Source organism: Rattus rattus, chromosome 16 (genome assembly GCF_011064425.1).
Source record: "Rattus rattus isolate New Zealand chromosome 16, Rrattus_CSIRO_v1, whole genome shotgun sequence".
Classification (NCBI taxonomy): domain Eukaryota; kingdom Metazoa; phylum Chordata; class Mammalia; order Rodentia; family Muridae; genus Rattus; species Rattus rattus.
The window spans coordinates 44,004,329-44,024,271 of NC_046169.1; the positions used below are offsets into that span (position 1 = coordinate 44,004,329).

Here is a 19,943-nt window from a genome sequence, read left to right on the forward strand (position 1 = left end):
GTTGCTGTCTTCAGACACACCAGAAGAGGGCACCAGATCACATACAGATGGTTGTAAGCCACCATGTGGTTACTGGGAATTGAACTCAGAACCTCTGGAAGAGCAGCAGGTGCTCCTAACCACTGAGCCATCTCTCCAGCCCTGGGACCAACCCTTCTCGAGGAACCAGAATTAACATTAGAATACAAACAGCATCAGGCCAATCCATTACACAACCTCTGGATCCTAGGGATAGAATTCAGATTATCAGCCTTGGCAGAAAATGCCTTTACTCACCGAGCCATCTTTGTTGGCTCCAAAAAGCTATTTTGTTAAGTATAGTTAAAGATGACGATGAAGCCAAAAAGTTGGAAATAAAATGTCCTAGGAATGTCAGCAATTATTAAGAATTGCATATTGTCATTTGAACTTATACATTTATAATTTATAAGTGAGAGCTGATGTCATAAACAATATTAAGCTAATTAAGCTAAAGTTGTCTTCTTCTGTGGTACCGAAGTTTGAACGTACAGCCCTGTGCAGGCCAGGCTAGGTCACCTCCTGTCCTCGAATCCTTTTCTTAAAGAGGGACACCAACATCTAAAATGCTTCTGGTGATCCCAGTAGAGCTGAGCAGATCCAAATGTGTCTTCAGGGTTTCCAAAGATTTCCATACATTCGTTATTGAAAAACATGGACTGGACAAGGTCCTCGTCAATCAGCAGTTTTTATTTACGTGTAGTAACAGAGCAGCAATCCTGTGATCTGTCCCCGGATGCTTCACATGTGGGACTCGAGGGATTCACATTAACAACAAGCAACAGACATCTCTAATCCCTACAGATTTTCAGAACCCAAATAAGGGAACGGTCTGGATGTGAGCAAAGCATTCTCTGCTCTCTGAAGTCCAGCTTTAGTTCTGTATCCCACAAGATCATGTTCACTCACTACGAGACAGCAAAGATCAGAGAGAGAGAGAGAGAGAGAGAGAGAGAGAGAGAGAGAGAGAGAGAGATGAGCTTCATTCTAAGCACCAGCCACAGCGCTGTTTGTTGTTTAGGGCCCAGGCACTGTGGATGGGACTACTTCCCTCATTCAAACTGTTCCCCGATAGCTAGCCATGTGTCAGGATGTCTGAAGTGGTAATCACGCTAAAACACACCCAATAGGTTGGGCTCTCCTGACAGGGGCCGTATTCTTAACCTTAGGAGCTATAGACCCCTGTGCACCAGATGTTATCATGGTGTCTAACAAAATGTGTACTTAACCCCACATGGCCCCAGTGGCATACATAGCCCATGCACACAGTTAGGCTGCTCATGCCCACAAGCCCTATTCTCCATAGCCCTTGTTCTGTGAGCTTCTGTCCACTGGGTCCACTAAGGGACCGCAGAAAGTAAAGAAGGTGGGAGGGAGAGAAGCTAGGAGACCGCTTGCCTGGTAGGTGTAATGGTACATTTCCTTGGTAGACACCACAGACACACACACACACACACACACACACACACACACACACACATGCTGGCGTGCATGCACACACACATACACACATGCTGGCGTGCATGCACACACACACACCATCCACACACACACCATCCACACACACACACACACTCACACACACGCACAGAGACAGAGCTATGAGAGAGAGACAGAGTCTGAGCAGGACAGAGCAGGCATGTGTGCACATGTACAGATATAGACTCACACTCATAGGCCTGCTCCAGCTCCTGGTAGTTTCAACACCAGCTTCCTGAGGTAGAGTTTCTGGCCCTCCATGTGTTTACCATTGTGTTCTATACTTTCATACCCAGGGTGCTCAGTGTCTGGTCCAGGAACTCCCCACCCCAAATCCCCCCAAGTCTGCTCCACAGAGACACATGAACACTAAGTACAGGGAGCCGCTGTGCCCTTTGTTGGTGGGATTTGGTTTCACACACAACCCTCACCCTACCCCTACCGCAGCAGTTAGGTAAGGGTTGGGGCCCCTACTCACCACGGGCAGGCAGAGGGCCAGGAGCCCGGTGCGCTTTGTGCAGTGGGGAAGGCTGTTCTCGCTCAGCGGGAGGCAGCACAGGCTCCAGCATTCAGAGTGGGTTTGGCATACTTCCCCTTCGGGCTGGAGAGAGCCGGTCAGATATCATCTAGCCCCAGGGAAGTCCCTCTCCCCCCTCCTCTCACCAGAGACCCTTCCTCATGGGTCCATGGTTCCCTTGTCCCAAGCTCACCTTGCGCCAAGACACACACTGCAAGAAGATGGACTTTGCTGAGCAGAACTTGTCTGGGTTGTTGCTAGTCCTGATGCAACAGTTGCTGTGGCATTCTGCCTTTTCTTCACAGAGGTACCCATTTGGCTGTGAGGGATCAGGGGACCAGCACTCTCTGCTGCCAGGGATTCCCTTTCCCTCTACCTCCCCTGGGAACTTCCTCTCTCTCCCTCCCCAGGGGCCCACTTCCTCTAGCTCATCTAAAAGCAGGTAGGAGTGGGGCTAGAAGGTGTCCCCTGATGGTTTCTCTCCCTCCCGAGGTGTTACCCAGGGCCCCAGTCACCTTCCTCCAGGGCACACATTGCAAAAACACCGTCTGGGGGGTGCAGAATTTCTGTGGGTTCAGGCTGTTGGTGACACAGCAGTTGCTCTGACACTCAGAATTGTATTGACACATCTCTCCGATCCCCTGAAACATCAGGGGGGTTTGTTCCCATGCTTCATGGCAGCAGCAAAACCAGTTGCCAGAGGGGCTTCTCCCTTTAGATGTTGGCTCCACCCACTCTGGCTTCCTTGTATTAACCTCCCTTCAATGCAAGACAGAGTTGTCTGACCTGGGAAAAGGGGAAGACAAGGAGTGGGGAGAGTGGAAGAGAGCGTGTGAGTCTGACCATTGTGGTGCACTCCCTTTAATTACAACACTCGGGAGGCAGAGACGGGCAGATCTCTGAGTTCGAGGCTAGCCTGAGCTACAGAGTGAGTTCCAGGACAGCCAGGGCTACACAGAGAAGCTCTGCCTCGAAAAAGCCAAAAAGGAAAAAGGAAAGAAAAATAAAAGTGTCTGTCATAGGCCAGGTCCCCAGAAGGTCAGCTGGGACACAGAAGAAAGAGACAAGTGTCAGAACACGGGACATGGGCAAGGAGGGCTGCAGGGCAATCCTGCATAGTCCGCCTTAGTACCATTGATGACAGCTAGAGAAATCAATGCTTAGAGACAATCACTTTCCCCGGGGTCACACTGCTCCTCTGGACGGAGAAAAGGAAAACCGGGGATTTCTACCCAGGGACATGTTTGTCTTGTTTTTATAACAGAAACTGCATATTGGCTGTAGGTTAAAGGCAGAGGAACTGGTAAGCCCACTGCAACCAGGGGTCAGTAAGGAGACACGGCAGGGCACACAGGAGAGAAGACTGAGGAGAAGGAAATCACAGATCAACAGGGCACAGTGTTGGGCGATTTGGGGTATGAGCAAGGCAACCAGGGATATGACAGTGCACAGAAAGGAGTCAGGGAGAGCCTCGCACAGTCCTTGCTGCCTGCCTTCTGGTGTATTCTCCCAGTCTGCTGTGTCTTTAGGACTTCACGGAGAGATGGCATTACGTGAGGGTATGTGTGCAGCCGTGGGAGAGAGACCCTCAGATGCCTTTATGACTACCACTCATCATCCCTCCCCACTGGGCCTGCCCACATGCTCCAGGCCCCTGTCACCTCTGCTCCACCCAGGTCCTGGGCTCCCCACCCTGCCTCCAGCCTTCTAGATAGTAGACATGCATGGGAGGGCATGGCCTGAGCTCACCTTGTAGGCTGAAACCACCTTTACGTTGTCATTCTGGAATGTGGGCACAGCCCAGAGCAGCAGGAGCAGCAGCAGCAGCAGCAGCAGCGGCGGCGTCCTCACCATGACAGACATATCTCACGTTGGGCCTGTCACGGTTTTATAGAGTAAGCCCTGCCCTCCCCAGAAATTTCTCTTAGAAAATAGCTTTTATAAACAATTTTTTTGTAATTTTTTTTGTTTTATTCTTTTTTTTTTTAAAGGACTTAATTTATTATGTATACTGTTCTGCCTGCATGCACACCTGAAGGCCAGAAGAGGGCACCAGACCTCATTGTAGATGGCTATGAGCCATTATGTGGTCGCTGGGACTTGAACTCAGGACCTCTGGAAGTATTCTTAAACTCTGAGCTGTCTCTCCAGCCCCCATAAATAATTGTTTTTATGAGCAGCTTTGGGTTCACAGAAAAAAAATGTGTATAAGACCTGGTAGACTGATTGCCTAGCATATAGAACACACTGAGTTTGATCCGCCATCGCTCCATAAACCCGATGAGATGGTCGTGACTGTACTCCTAGAAGTTGGAAGTAAAGTCATGATGATCAGAATTTTTTTTTTTTTTTAGCTATATAGCAACTTGGAGGCCAGCTTTGACCATGTGAACACACATTCTCTCCTCTCTCTCTCTCTCTCTCTCTCTCTCTCTCTCTCTCTCTCTCTCTCTCTCATCTTTAACTCCACCACACGGAAGTGGTAGTCGGATGTGAGTTCCAGACAAGTCAGAGCTACATAGTGAGACTCTGCCTCAAAACAAACAAAGAAACAACAAATAAAGGGCTAGAGAGGTGGCTTGGCTTGGTGGTTAAGGGCACTTGTTCTTGCAGAGGATCCAGATACAATTCCCAGCACCCACACAGTAGCTCACAATCATTTGTAAATCCAGTTCCAGGAAATCTAACACTCTTTACTGACCTCCTTGGATACTAGCATATACGTGTGCATAAATGTATTCTGGTGCATATAAATAGAATAAAAATAAATAAATACTGCTGGAGAGGTGACTCAATAAGTGGTTAAGAGCACTGACTGCTCTTCCAGAGATCCTGAGTTCAATTCCTAGCAACCACATGGTGGCTCATAGCTATTTGTAATGAGATCTGGTGCCCTCTTCTGGCCTGTAGGCATATGTGCAGGCAGAACACTGTATACATAATAAAGTTTAGAAAAAGAAAAAGAAAACGGCGTGTCCACTGTCGTATCACACAGAATTGCCTGTTCTTCCTGTTCATCCTCCCCCAGCCCAGCAAAGCAACTGCTGGGGTTTTTTTCTGCAGTTCAACTTTTCCAGAAGGCTCTAGCTGGAACCACAGTCTGTGACTTTTCAGAATGGTTTCTTTCATTTGGGTTAAGGATCCTCTGTGTCTCTTTCTGATTTGTTAGCTCACCCCCCCCCTCTTTTTTTTTTTTGATCTAGGGTTTCTGTGTGGCCCTGGCTATCTTAGAGCTCGATCTGTAGACCAGGCAGGCCTCAAACTCACAGAGAACGTCCTCCCTCTGCCTCGCCAGTGCTGGGCTGAAAGGCATGCACCACTACTTCCTGGCCCACATTGGAGTTCTTTATGTGGGTTCTAGGGATGGAACTCCGATTCTCACGCTTCTACAGCAAACACTTTACTGATTAGGCTGAATCTCTAGCCTGACCCTGAACTTTCAACATCCCTTCTTCCCATTGAAGCTAATTCCAAATGGATTAGATTCTCTGTGAAAGTCAGGAAAGAGGTCAAACATTAAGGAGTGTAACATCAGAAGAGTATACTCTCCCTGTTTTTGCCTTTATACAGGTGCTGAGAGCTTCACAGTGCCTTCCCTGCATGCAGCAGCGGTTACAGGAACTGTTTCTGCTCAGCCTGTCCTTGTCGTGGGTCATGGTCCCTGTTTCTTTGTGTTTTTATTTCGGTGTGCCCTAAACACTGAATGACATGCTGAGGATGGCCTGGATTCCTTTGTTTCTAAGAACAGTGTCTGTTTATCTCAAGAAGCAGTTAAAACCGGCTGGGCCTGGTCCAAGTCTGATTCTGTGGGTCTGGCATAAGCAGTGGAGTGCTAAGGGGAAAGGTTACCAGATAGCCTGGCGGAGTCTGAGTGCAGAATGCTGGGACTCTGGGATATGTCTCTTCACTTTCCCTACCCCTCTCACGTCCAGCTGCTCTGCCCTCAATTAACAAAACATAGTGCCTCCCTCTCTGTCCACAAGTAGCTATGTCCTCTTCACCCCTGAAGCTTCAGAGTCCCTTTTAAAGTATTCCATGCCGAGTTATCACCGGCATCTGTGAGAGACGGTTGTTCTCGTGCCAGAGGCTACTGTGAGTTTGCAAAGCGCAGTGTGCTCCTGGGACAAGCCAGAGAACATCTTTCCTATCTTCCTAATGATGTGAACAGAATGCAATGATTCTCCCCTCGTTACAATCTCCCAGAAAACATGCAAATACGCCCAATAGGACGTAATGTCATACTATGACCTTTCAGGAAGAGCCTCCCTGAGGGCCTTGCCGTCTGCTCAGGCCAGAGGCAGCCCCTGAGTGGTGTTTGTGAACACCTAGGTTCCAGCTCCTGTGTGCCACACTGTCAGTCTCAGTTCTCTTGAATGTTTGCTGCTCAAGAAACTGCTATGGAAGGGCGGAATTCGGATCCCATATGTTTTTCAGGCAGCAAGTGTCACAGCACACCATGCACCATTTAAAGTGCATAGCTCCACGGATCCTGAGTTCAGCATAGTCACCGCCTGCAATGCCAGAGAAGCTGGAGCCAGCCTTCCCCGTGCTTGATGTTCTGTGCCTGGGAGATCTGTTGGACAGGTCCTTGGGCCTCTCACTCCAGCACAAACCAGGCTCTCCAAACACTACAGTTCAGCAATGCAACGCCCCCAAAGCCCTGACGTGACCCTTCCCACACTGCATAATTGATCAGGTGAGTCCCTAAAATTGTTGTTCATGCTGTCACCCCTAAACTGATCTCCAGCCCGATCCCCATCTCACCAGGATACCCCCCAAACCCCTGCTTTACACACATTTTAAAATCTATGAACACCAGTTTTTACTTCATTCTTTTCAGGCATGCCAACCTTGGGGTCCAGGATAGCACACACACTGGGCTCCATTCTATACACACAGTCTTGGCCATCAGGGACTTCCAGGGACAAGGACATCAAGGAGTCTTTTGTGGACTTGGCCGTTTTTCCTGTAAAGTCGGGTGTACTGGTTTTGTCGATGTGATACAAACTTCTTGACACCTGACAAGAAGGAACCCTAGTCACGGAATTGCCCTCATTAGACTGGTGTTCAGGAATGTCTGTGAGGTAGCGTCTCGATTGACAATTGAGTGGGAAGGACAAGCACACTGTGGGCAGTGCCATCCCTGGGTGGCGGTCCTGGGTTGAGTGTGAGCTGGGGAAAGAAGAGCCAATAAGAATCCGTCTTTCACCGTCTCTGCTTCCCTTCCTGCCTCTAGGGTTCCCTAGCTCAGGGAAGGGCTGTGATGTGGAAGTGGAAACCAAATAAACCTTTTCTTTCCAGGTTGGTTTCCGTTGGCATTTTGTCACAGCAGCCAAGGGCAAACTGATTCATGCGCCACCTGAGCCTCTGGCTTTCAGGGGATTCCCAGTGACATCGTATTTGGTTTCTTCTGTTCTTCCTGGGAAATCTCTGTGTAAAGTAGAGTGGGGTGGGGCAGGGGGAGGAAGGGAGAGAGGGAAGGACAGAGAGAGAGAATGTCTGTCTGTCTGTCTGTCTGTCTGTCTGTCTCTCTCTCTCTCTGTGTGTGTGTGTGTGTGTGTGTGTGTGTGTGTGTGTGTGTGTGCTACACCCCAGACTTCTTGGGGTTATGAGCAAGAAATCCTGCTAGAAGAGAAGTTGACACTAGGAAGCTCAGATGTGGTCTCTAGCTAGCATCCCCCATTTGCTGCTGGTTCTGCACTGGTCCTGGTGGGGTACTGGGACTACAGGATGGAAGACCCGAGCGAGCCCAGGAACAGACACAGTTTGGAGTATCAGGAGGGGAGGAAACCCATACCCCAAGGCTCAGGACAGAGGTGGGAATTTCCCCAGCGCCTTTACACTTGGCCAGGGGCATCGGGCATTCTCTCCTCCCTCTTGGATTCCTAAACTGGGGACACTGGGAGGCAGTGAGGACTGGGGAGGCATAGGGGTTCTGATCTCCTCCAGAGCTCTGTTCCATGCCACCAAGCTTGGCATTTTTTTTTTTTTTTTTTTTTTTTTTTTTTTTCGAGCTGGGGACCCAACTCAGGGCCTTGCGCTTGCTGGGCAAGCACTCTACCACTGAGCTAAATCCCCAACCCCTCAAGCTTGGCATTTTTACTGAGCCACTGCTGTGCGACGTGTTTGCCCAAATGATATCCTAAGATCACCTTTCTGCCAACCAAGTGCCTCCCTGAGGATGAAGTCCACCAGGCAGTGAATCTCAGCAAAGAGTTTCCTCAACCAATCAGCAGGACACGTGGTTTCTTTGTGTTTTGGGTTCCATGACATCAGAGTTATAGGTATACAATAAGCCACAGCTCACTGCGCTGGAACATTTCATCGGAGAGTCTGGTTCATTGGTTTTGGGAGAGAGTATTACAGCCTGAAGGCCTAGTCTTATTTTGATCTTCACTAAAAAAGAAAAGGGAAGAGAAATAAAAGGAAGAAAAAAAGATAAAGAACCAGTGGGAAAAGGGCTTACTACGAGGAATGAACACGTCCTCTTCTAAAATCCACCATTTAAAGGTACACATTGGGCTGAAGAGATGGCTCAGTTGTTAAGAGCGCTGACTGCTCCTCCAGAGGTCCTGAGTTCAAATCCCAGCAACCACATGGTGGTTCACAACCATCTGTAATGGGGTCTGATGCCCTCTTCTGGTGTGTCTGAAGACAGCATGTACTCATATACATAAAATAAATAATTTTTTTTAAAAAAAGAGAACACATCACTTTGCTTTGTGTGCAACAGAGGTTTGAACCCCCCAAAGCCCACCAGGTTAAGTGCCCTGTTTTTATTAATTGTGAGTCTTGCATTGTTAGGCTGCCCAGCCATGATTCTTCATGGTTCTGCATGTACCCAATTCCAAGTCACTTTTTGTTCCAATAAAGTCTGCCATGTTTATCTATCTTAGAGTTCTCCCTTTGAGGGGTGAGACAGACTCTCACTGTGTAGTCCTGGCTGTCATGGAACTCTCTGTGTAGACCAGGCTGGCCTCAAATTCAGTCTCTTGCCTCCATGGCAAGCTTCAAGTTTCTCTTTTGATATAACGTTGCCAAGTCTGCTTACACTGGACCCCAAGAAACACTTTTCATTTTTTTAGCTTGCAACAATAGAAATTTATTCTGGAGCCAAAAGCCCACATGCAATCAAGGCATCAACAGGGCTGGTTCCTTCCAGAAACTCTGGAGGATACTCCCTTCCATTGTTGAGTCTTACCGCTGTGGCTCTTATATCCTGTGGTCTCATCATTTTCATTGTAGATCCCTTACCAGAAGTACTGGGCTGGACAAGTAGGCATGCACCTTTAATCCTAGCCCTCAGGAGGCAGAGGCAGATCTCTTCAAGGCTAGCCTGGTCTACATAGTCTACATAGGGAGATCTGGAACAGCCATGGCTGCACAGTGCTACTCTATCTCAAAAACAAAACCTCAAAAGCCCTCCAAAAGACACTGTCGTTTGTTTGGAGTGAACAGCGCTGCACTAGGAAGATATGTGTTCTGGCTAACTATGGGTATGTTCCTGGAGGTTCAAGGGCATGAAAATTTATTCGATTTATGTTTTAATTTAGTGTGTACGTGGAGGTCAGAGAATAATTTTTGTGAGGTCAGTTCTCTTCTTCCACCACATGGGTTACGGGGATCAACTCAGGTTTGTGCTCCCAAGTGCCCTCAAATGCCTTACCTACTGAGCCGTCTTACCAGCCACGTAAAGAAGTTTTTAAAGACAAAACTGATGATTATATCAGACATGTTGAAACAATAATTTTCTTTCTCCCCCTTCTTGAAACAATGATTTATTTGTTTGTTTGTTTGTTTGTTTATTCATTTACTTGAGACAGACTCTCACTGTGTAGTCCTTGCTGGCCTGGAATTCACTGAGACCAGGCTAACCTTGAACTCACAGAGATATGATTGTCTCTGCTGCCTTCGGAGTGATGGGATTAAAGACTTGCACTACTATTCCCAGCTCTGGAACTATGTCTTTGACTACGTGATTAACAACCTCCCTCCATGTTTCAGCACTGTGTATGAGTTTGTAGGATACTCTAGGCAAACTGCTGGTCCTAGCAGAGGCGTCTGAGATGGCCGCCATCAGGCAGTGTGAAAGAGAGTCCTTTCTTCATAACCTCTTGGCTTTATCTTGTTAGGGTTCACTGTGCACAATGTTTCCACAATGTTTCATGCCTCTGCCAGAAACAATCTTTGGTCCTGAAACAAAATATACAGGTCCAGCCTATTATGTAAAATCAGACTTGTGGGGCTGGAAAGATAGCAATAAAGAATGCTTGCTGCTTTTTGCTGAAGACCTGAATTTGGTTCCTAGCACCCACATCAGGCAATTCTTCTGGGCCTCTTGGATACCTGCACTCACACAGACAGATCCACAGAGACAGTCACACATATATAATCAAAAAGAAAACACTTCTGAAAAGCCAGCACTGTTGTGAGGCTGAGACGATAGCTCTGTCAGGAGGACCTGAGTTAAATCCCAGAGTTCATGTAAAAAAGGCCAGAGGTGAGGATGTTGAGATGGATCAGTAGGTTAAGGCTCTTGCCTACAAGCCTGACGACCCAGTTTGATTCCCAGGACCCACAGGTTGTCCTCGAGTCTCCATACAAGCTCCTCCTCTATATTAATGCACACAAAATAAAATGTAATAAAGAGTGGGAGCTGGAGATCTGGCTCCGCAGTTAGGAGCTGCTCTTTCAGAAGACACGGCTCAGTTCCCAGCACCCACATGATGGCTCACAGCTGTTTGTCATTCTAGTTCCAGGGGACTCCAATGCCCTCTCTGGCCTCTGCGGGCAATAGGCGCATACACATGGTACACATACATACATGCAATTTAAAACACCCACACACATAAACATGTATATTTAAAATAAAAATATAGATATGAATAAAGCCATGGGTAGTGGTAAGCATACCAGCACAGGGAGGACCCTCGGAGCCTTCTGGCCAGTCAGACAAGCCTAACTGATGAGAGCTAGGCTAATGAAAGACTCTATTTCAGTGCAGCAGAAGATACATACTAAGGCTGTCCTCTGCTTCCACAGGCATGAACACACATGACAATAGACATACATACACATAAGCAACAACGACGACGGCAGAGCGTAGAGCCACAGCCTGAGGTGCCAACCACGTCTGCTCCAGCAGGCAGATCTTCTGCCAGATCTCTGCCTCCATGTCCTTGGTTTTTTTTTTTTTTTTTTCTATTTTTATTTTTAGAGCTGTGTTTGTTTCGCCTGCACGTAATTATGTCTGTGCACCACATACATGCCTGCAATTGGAATTGTAAATGATCGTGAGCCACCATGTGGTTCTCTAGAAAAGCAATAAGTGCTCCTATCTGCTGAGCCAGTTCTCCGGCCTCGGCTTCCATGGCTTTTAGTTACTCTGCCAGTTCAAGACCAATTGTACTTCTTGTCAGTAATGTGAGACACCCCCTCTTCCCCGTGCTGACCAATGGCCCCTTCTTCTCCTCCTCTTTCTCAGTCACTGCCTGTGCCAGCCACAGGAATGGGACCGACTGCTAAGGGTAGAAAGAATCTACTTGTTTCCATCACAGCAAGTCAAGGGTCCCAGATGTCCCTTGTCACCAGGTACTGGGGAGCACATAGCATTGTCCCAGTCAAGGGAGTAGATCCACCTTTTGTACAAACTCATCAAGTGTTCTTCCCGTGTAGCTTAATAGGCCTCATATGTTATAAATTGAGCCACAACCTGAACACTTTCGAATTTCAAACTTGCCATGTTCTTTCTGTGCTTGAAACCAGGAAAAGATTTTTGTTTTTAAGCCTTAACCCTTCCTTTAGGTCCTGACAAGGTCACAGGCCCTGTTTCCAAGTTGGGCAGGGTATACCTCACACAGCCCGAGAACACTTGTGTTATTGCCCATGAGAAGCCCGGTATAAAAAGGTCACAGATCACCACTGTTCACAAAGGTCTACTGGACAGGAAAGCATGGAGCACACCGTGTTAAATAAATCAGCTAGTCACAAAAGGCCAAATACTGTTGGACTCCACTTACACGAGGGCCGTGGAGTCGTCAGATCCATGGAGACAGATGGAAGAGTGGTGTCAGGGCCTAGGAAGGCATGGTTTAATGGGAAGATGTGCTCTGTGGGGCATGGAGGGCTTTGTGGTGACTGCTGAGGTCAAGCTACACCCTACTCTCAGTTATTTCACATTGTACAAAGCAGGGGTTTTCCAGGCTGTGCGCTGTCACAGAAGAAGCCGTTTTACAATTAACTTTTCAGGGTGACTGCAACCCCGCTGGGTAGACCCAGGAACTATACTGTTTCCTGTCAGGTACCACCCACCCACCCACCCAGGACAGACTAATCTGACTTATTCCTGGGAGCAGAAAGGTAGTTTTTGGTACTGCTAAATACCCAGTGGCCCTACCTCCTTGCCTCAGGTCCACTTGCTCCTCTGTGCAGTGAGAGCAGCCAAACTGCAGTTTCCGAGCCGACGTCAGCCTTGAAGTAGAGGGTTACAGGTTAGCCAGCGAACTTGGCCTCTAGTCTCTGAGCAGTAACTCTACTCCACTCCGCTTCCTACTTCCTGCCCCGCCCTCAGCAGAGGATGTAGAGATACATGGATATGGCCTCCCGGCACACTTTCCCCGCTTTTTTGCTTCTGTTCCAAATCAGGACCAGCTACCTGTGGGCCACTCCTCCACAGGACCACTACACCTCAGGAACCTAGAGTCCCCTTTCTCTGTCCCCAGGTCTCCACTGTCAGGTGCTCATGTCTGTTGCTGACTCCACCTCCTGATAATGGTCTCAGTTTGTTCTCATTTATCTACGCTTCTGTCTGTTCTACAGTGCGTGGGCTGTTCATTCACTTGAGATTTTCGCTATGTGTGGGGCATGTGGACTGAACCCAGGGGCCCACAAACACCAGGCAAGTGCTCCACCATTGAACTATTCTGAGGGATAGCTCCAGCACTCCTTGTTAGCTCTTTAGGATTGACTAGGATTGACTACTTACAATCCTCCTGCCTCCACCTTCCCAAGTGGTGGGGTTACTTGTTTTGTTTATGCATGCTCAGCCTCAGGCAAATCAAACCAGGATTTAGCTAAGAAAGGAGGACTCATGAATAGTGACACCGAGGTCTGTGGAGGTCCTTGGTGGTAAACAGGAGGGATGTAATCAGCTTGATGATTTCCGCTGAGGAGGTTCTGTCTGGAAGGGATCTGGGCAATTGGCAGTCTGAGATGGGCTAAGACCCAGCCTTTTGTTACAAAATATTCCCTAAAATTATGCATTCGGTTGTTCTGAATTAGATTGCCTTTGCTCCCTAGACACTGGTCAGATTTAATAAAACAGCTCAAAAATGCAATTTAACTGTGCTGTTAGCAACAGCAAAGAGATGTCCAGGTTTACCGAGGATGGAATTGCTCTGACCTCACTTTGAAGTATTAGCAAAGATCATGTGGGTGGGTCTTGAAAACATGATAAAGCCAGATGGATGCAGGCGTCGTATTTCAAAGAAAAACCCTTCGAGACATGAAGACTACTGTCTGATAGAGCTTAGGAGCGGGGAACAGGAATCTGGCTTCATGGGTAGGGGTTTATTTTGAGGTGGAAGAACATGTTTTGTGTTGTCCAGGGAAGGGAACGTTCAGCACATACTACACTCGTTGGATTGTTCATACGCTAAATGCATCTTATTTCCACAAAAGACAGCTTAAAATCATCTCTCTGAGACATATTAAGATGTTTGATATTTGCTTCAAATAACCTGGGCTCAGGAGAGACATAATCGGTTACCAGGAAACAATTTTGGTTTGCAAGGGGTGGTGGGGGTGGGAAACAGAATTAACAGCGCAATGCTGGGCAGTTCCGTGGGGGAAATGAGGGTTGGAGCTTGCGCCCTTACGTGTCTGTTTTGAGAAATCTGGGGTGCCATCCCTTGGGCCTTTCCTGAGCCTCAAGTGGGTTGAGGGTTGAACTCTCCCAGTGTGGAGCTTCTTTTGGGCTCCCCCAGGACTCTCCAGGCTGGCCTGGCCTCTCCGCCCTGTCACCAAGCTGCACCACCAGGCTGCATTCTGAGCCGCACCCTGCCGCACCTGCAGCCTTCAGGGAGACCAGTACATACAATTCCATCAGCTTTGAAACAGGGACTAGATGGCTACTGTCACAATGGGCGGGGAGCGAGGCCACACCCCCAGCCTGCCCACTGGAGCCGAGGGTGTGAGGCGCTCCAGCAGCCCTGGTGGACCGAGCTCCTTGGGCCATGGCCGCTGCACAGCCCCGGCTTCCCGCGGGGGCGGCCATGGTCCGGCGCTTGGCCCGGGGCTGCTGGTCCGCGTTCTGGGACTACGAGACGCCTAAGGTGATCGTGGTGCGGAATCGGCGCCTGGGATTCGTGCACCGCATGGTGCAGCTCCTCATCCTGCTTTACTTCGTGTGGTGCGCGGGCCGGGGCACAGTGGGCGATCGGGAGGAAGGGGATCCTCAACTGGGGCTTGCGCGGGCGCCCTTAGGGCTTCAGGAGAGGGACATCCTGGTCTCTCCAGAGTTGCCTCCGGAGCCGGCACCGCCCTGTCCCACAGGTACGTCTTCATCGTGCAGAAAAGCTACCAGGACAGCGAGACCGGACCGGAGAGCTCCATCATCACCAAAGTCAAGGGGATCACCATGTCGGAAGACAAAGTGTGGGACGTGGAGGAATACGTAAAGCCCCCGGAGGTGCGGCGCTTCCTGCCCCAGGCCAGATGCTCCTCCGCGGTGTGACTGGTCTGAGTGAGCTGACAGGCCCACCGCGCCTTTATTTCTGCACCCAGGGGGGCAGTGTAGTCAGCATCATCACCAGGATCGAGGTTACCCCTTCCCAGACCTTGGGAACATGCCCAGAGGTGAGGCGGGTCAAGGGCGGTCTGGGAAAACCTAAGCCAGTTACAGAGTCTACCCTCTGACCTACAGTCTCCACTCTAGAGCATGAGGGTTCACAGCTCTACCTGCCATTCAGACGACGACTGTGTTGCCGGACAGCTGGACATGCAAGGCAATGGTCAGTGTGCACCAGGGACAGTGGTGGAAGGCGGGGTTAGCACAGACCTCAGCAGATTAACCAGTGTGTGTCCTGTAGGGATTCGCACAGGGCACTGTGTACCCTATTACCATGGGGACTCCAAGACCTGTGAGGTGTCAGCCTGGTGCCCGGTGGAGGATGGAACTTCTGACAAGTATGCGGGATCCAAAGACCCCATTGGCAGTCTCCTCTCTCCTTACTAATGAAGATCAGATTAGCTGGGGGGGAGGAGGGAGACTATGCCCTCCCTTCCCCGGGGCTTTGGGGGAAAGGAGATTAAACCACTGTCTGTACCTTTACAGCCATTTTCTGGGTAAAATGGCCCCAAATTTCACCATCCTCATCAAGAACAGCATCCACTACCCCAAGTTCAAGTTCTCAAAGTGAGTCTGAGGGACAGAGATCAAATGTCTGGCCAGTGTGTAGGCTTGTGCTGGAAGACAGGTGTTTAGAGTACAGGTCTGTGTCTTCTGCAACTCCTTAGGGGCAACATTGCAAGCCAGAAGAGTGACTACCTGAAGCATTGCACATTTGATCAGGACTCTGACCCATACTGTCCTATCTTCAGGCTGGGCTTCATTGTAGAGCAGGCAGGAGAGAACTTCACAGAACTGGCACACAAGGTGAGGGACAGAGGGCATGGGGACAGAGAAGCTGGGTGCCAGCATCTGCTACCCGGGAAGGGTTTTACTGCATCTAGATGTCCCTTCTTTGTTTTGGCCGGCTATAGCTGGGTTTAGGCAGAGGGGAGAAATGTGATCACGGTCTGTGCAGGCACCTGCTCAATTATTGACACCTGGTCCCATGACTGGTGCTAGTACCTCGCTATGCCTCCAAAGCCAGAGAGTCACTTGTTCCCTGGACCTTTGGCTCTGAGCTGAACCCTACCCCTTGAGGTTTGTCTGCTCTGTGCTCTTCAACCCTCCTTGGCTTACTTTTCTGCAGGGTGGTGTCATTGGAGTCATCATCAACTGGAACTGTGACCTGGACTTGTCTGAATCAGAGTGCAACCCCAAATATTCTTTCCGGAGGCTCGACCCCAAGTATGACCCTGCCTCCTCAGGCTACAACTTCAGGTACCTTGTTCCCTGAATGTCTGGATCCATGACATAGACAGTGATGGTGGCGTTGATTCTAGTTACACCAGAAATGGGCCTGAAGAGAGGAAGATGAGTGTGCTCACATGCCACAGTCCTCAGAATGACAGCTTCAACACCACTCTGGTTCGCTCCACCCTAGGTTTGCCAAGTATTACAAGATAAACAGCACTACCACCACTCGAACTCTCATCAAAGCCTATGGGATTCGAATCGATGTTATCGTGCATGGACAGGTATGCACAGCCTGAAGGGTTCCGCTTAGGTCTGTGCTGGGCTAGCTCCGTGTCCCCTATAGCATCCCACCCTTGAGCTCCATTTCTGCCACAAGCAGCCTGTACTGAAGGTTTAACTAAATGCAAGTCTGTTCTCTACAGGCAGGGAAATTCAGTATCATTCCCACCATCATCAATCTGGCCACTGCTCTGACCTCCATCGGGGTGGTAAGAAATCCAAACTCCCTTGGGGATCTGGGTCAGGTAGGGAGTGTTTGGTAGGCCTTTACCCACTGGCACCTGCTGATCCTAGGGCTCCTTCCTGTGTGACTGGATTTTGTTAACGTTCATGAACAAAAACAAGCTCTACAGCCATAAGAAGTTCGACAAGGTGCGTACTCCAAAGCATCCCTCGAGTAGATGGCCTGTGACCCTGGCCCTTGTCTTGGGCCAGATCCCTCCCCCACCTAGTCACTACTCCCAGGATCAGCCACCCAGCCCTCCATCAGGTGAAGGACCAACTTTGGGAGAAGGGGCAGAGCTACCACTGGCTGTCCAGTCTCCTCGGCCTTGCTCCATCTCTGCTCTGACTGAGCAGGTGGTGGACACTCTTGACCAGCATATGGGACAAAGGCCTCCTGTCCCTGAGCCTTCCCAACAGGACTCCACATCCACGGACGCCAAAGGTTTGGCCCAACTTTGATCTCGTCCTCACTAAGCTACAGACCTGGACCTGGGAAGGCAGAGACAGCTTCGGCTGCTAAGGCAGCCCTAGAGATCTGCGCTCTTCAGTAACCATGTCCATGTGACTGGGAAACAGAAACCTGTGCAAGAGGACAGGCGTCTTGCTTTAGCCCAAGCTTACATTCTTCCTCTCCCTAAGGCTTCTGGGGAGAAGTGGGTTCCCTGCCATCTCCTTTCCCAACAGAACTCCTCATAGGACCTTTCCCTGCCCACCTCTTGTACTCTCATACAGTATTCAGGGACCCCAAGTTAGGGGCTATGCCCTCCTGTTGTATAATTTCAAGCCCCCCTTTAGAAGTTGCAGCATGCTGAGTTCAATAAACCAGGATGAGCTTTCTGGCCTCAATTCTTTGAGAGTAGCTTTGGACTCAGGAATATAAGACAGGAGAGTCAATCTCCTTCCTACGGATCCTGTACTCTGAGTTTGCCTGCATTCTTAGGTCTGTTAACCAGATTGGGTATAGAGTAAAGCTACATGCCAAGGGGATCAGGCTGTGTTCAGAATCAATGTCATGGGGGTGAGGACAGTGAACAGGTGAAGCACAAAGCCAGTACTAACATCGGGGCCTGGGGTAATCAAGTTACTGCGTCTTTCCCCTTTAGTTCCCTGGGAATGTCTGTGCTGAATGCTACCAGAGAAAGCGTCCTAGCTTGGAGCAGTACACCAAGTAGCAGAGTGGCCAAAGAACTAGGGAGGAGTCCTTTCAGTTTCTGCCCACATTACCTGAAGATGGTGTTTGTGTTGGCCACTGACCGTCACACTGAGTGTTACAGGATGCTTGGAAGAACACTGGCTCCTGATACTCCCAGAGCCTTCCTTCCTTGGTCATGGCCTCCACAGGCCACCAAATATGTTTAACTTCCTCTATGTTTGGTTTTAAGTTTATCTAGTTTTAGACAAACAGTCCTTTTCAGTTTGGTATCTGGCCACAGCTCAGAAACCAGGGCCAGAAATACAGTTTTCTACTTCAGAATCCCTAGACTGACCTCTGATTGAACCCAGGGCTGAGTAGTATGTTTGGCTCCATTACCTACCCTGTGCTGCTGTAGATTGGCTTTTCTGGGAGACAAGGCGATGTCTCTTGGGCCCAGAAATCCAGGAAGCTAAGTTAACTAGCTCCCTCCTCCCCTCGTATAATTTGATTTGATTTCCATTCAGAATGTCCCAGCACTGCCAGTTCAGTCCACATTCCAACCAGGGAGGGATCAAGTACGTATCATGTTTCTCCCTGCAGACAGCCTGAGCTCACCAAGGTTCAGACAAATGCCTGATGGATAGATGTTAGATATTACCCTTCCCTTTCAGAGACTCCCTGCACAGGCTCATGTGTATAGGGTTCCTGTACAAATGAAAGTAGTAAACTAGGAATTGCAAACTATACGGGGTTAAAGAGGTACCTAAGCAGATAAGAACACTTGCAGCTTTCTCAGAGAACTGGAAGTTGGTTCCCAGCACATACATGGTGGTTTACAAGCATAATTTCAGTTCCAGGGGATCCAATGCTTTCTTTTGACCTCTGTGGGTACTGAACATACGCTTGGTACATAAACATACACATAGGCAAAATACTCACATACGTTAAGTTCAGTAGGGTTTCCCATCTCCCTTGTAGGTATCTCATTATTTGGAGTATTTGAGTTTGGCACTTGGCTGCTGCCCTGGTAAACTATGGCCTGGACCAGAAAGAAGCAGTAGACAAGGGCTGCATTTAGCTCAGTGAGATTTGAGAGTTCTCTTATTTCATGAAACCAATGAAAGGTTCTGCACATCTAGCAGATAAGTCAGTGTCAGTAGAGAGTAGGTGAGAGCAGCTACGTACTCCACTTGCAGTATTAGAAGGCATCATATTAAAAAGGCTGGAGATTAAGCCTTTAATAAGAGGGTACAGCTTCAGTGCTCCGGGTCTGTGATATCCCGAGGAAGAAGTGATGGCTGAGTACAAGCCCTCAATAGATCTGAAACCTCACAGGACTGTGTTTCCTCATGTTCCTTGCTTCTTCTTCAGTTAAGCCTCAAATCATGCATGTGAGAAGACATTTTTCTAAAATCTTAGGGTGTTCGAGACTATGATAAATGACACTTAAAAACCCTATACTTCTGGGCCTCAGGCTTAAGAGGTCCTTGCTATAGCAGTCCTGGTGGACAAAGAGTGGGTTTTCCACATAGACTGGCAGGGCAAAGGTTTTCTACCCTTTAGGCCCACCTCAGCCCAGTTCTGGACAGAGATCCAGGTCTCATTCAAGACACTGAGTGATAGATGACCCTCTTCATACTTTGCTCTGAAGAAAAAACCCTGGGTCTCTATGTTTCTGGATTTCCCAGAAAGCAGCCTGAATTCTATACCCATGAAGCTGAGGAAAAGGTCCATTTGTCTGAAAATAAGCAAGACTCTGGTCACAGTCAGGGTTTTCTACTGGCTTCTGCATCTTCTCTGCCCACATCCCCTCAGCTCATCTTAGAACATATCTCATGCTTAGACCAGAGGCAGAAGAGGTTTGTATGGAAGCATAAAGTAGAAACTTCAAAAACTTGTATATTTAGCAGGTAACTAAGGGACAGAGTCATTCCATCACTGCTTGTTTATGCCTTTTGACATTCCCGGAAGTATTCTCTCTGTTCTTCCTAGACTGTGGTCATGAGTTTGGAAAAGCCAGGTGATTCAGACTTTTGGAGCAGGTAGTAAGGTGTGGGATTCCAAGGTGTCTTTAGCCTAGGCTTGCTAAAAGTTTGATACAGGGCTTGTCTGTAGCAGCCATTCTATGGTCTCTTGGAGATATGACATGTTGTAGTACTTGGCAATGTTCTGGAAGATTCTAATCTGTTCCATGAAGACCTGTAGGA

General features: G+C 48.8%; 3 protein-coding genes across 7 annotated transcripts in view; 1 reads left to right on the forward strand and 2 right to left on the reverse strand.

Moving 5' to 3' along the window:
- Positions 1 to 687: 687 nt before the first annotated feature.
- Positions 688 to 12,518, reverse strand: Lrcol1 (leucine rich colipase like 1). Its single transcript, XM_032886963.1, has 6 exons — positions 12,411 to 12,518; positions 3,764 to 3,891; positions 2,530 to 2,655; positions 2,208 to 2,333; positions 1,976 to 2,098; positions 688 to 926 (listed from the first exon to the last, which is right to left on the reverse strand). The coding sequence occupies exons 2-6, from the start codon at positions 3,875 to 3,877 to the stop codon at positions 924 to 926; spliced, it is 492 nt and encodes a 163-aa protein (XP_032742854.1). The 5' UTR covers positions 3,878 to 3,891; positions 12,411 to 12,518; the 3' UTR covers positions 688 to 923.
- A 1,690-nt stretch (positions 12,519 to 14,208) lies between these two features.
- Positions 14,209 to 17,435, forward strand: P2rx2 (purinergic receptor P2X 2). 5 transcript variants are annotated; one of them, XM_032887111.1, is made up of 12 exons: positions 14,209 to 14,423; positions 14,567 to 14,702; positions 14,798 to 14,869; positions 14,949 to 15,024; positions 15,103 to 15,199; positions 15,348 to 15,428; positions 15,530 to 15,668; positions 15,991 to 16,121; positions 16,285 to 16,378; positions 16,520 to 16,585; positions 16,671 to 16,748; positions 16,956 to 17,435. In XM_032887111.1, the coding sequence occupies exons 1-12, from the start codon at positions 14,248 to 14,250 to the stop codon at positions 17,058 to 17,060; spliced, it is 1,251 nt and encodes a 416-aa protein (XP_032743002.1). In that variant the 5' UTR covers positions 14,209 to 14,247; the 3' UTR covers positions 17,061 to 17,435. The 5 variants fall into 5 exon arrangements, with proteins under 5 accessions (XP_032743002.1, XP_032743004.1, XP_032743005.1 ...); XM_032887113.1 differs by having other exon boundaries at positions 17,019 to 17,435; XM_032887114.1 differs by having other exon boundaries at positions 14,209 to 14,425; positions 14,533 to 14,702; positions 16,671 to 17,435.
- A 2,180-nt stretch (positions 17,436 to 19,615) lies between these two features.
- Pole (DNA polymerase epsilon, catalytic subunit) overlaps positions 19,616 to 19,943 on the reverse strand; it is a 48,494-nt gene continuing 48,166 nt past the window's right edge. The window contains exon 49 of the mRNA XM_032886896.1: positions 19,616 to 19,935. Within this exon, the coding sequence (XP_032742787.1) occupies positions 19,822 to 19,935 (114 nt within the window). The 3' untranslated portion in view covers positions 19,616 to 19,821. The remainder of the gene's footprint in view (positions 19,936 to 19,943) is intronic.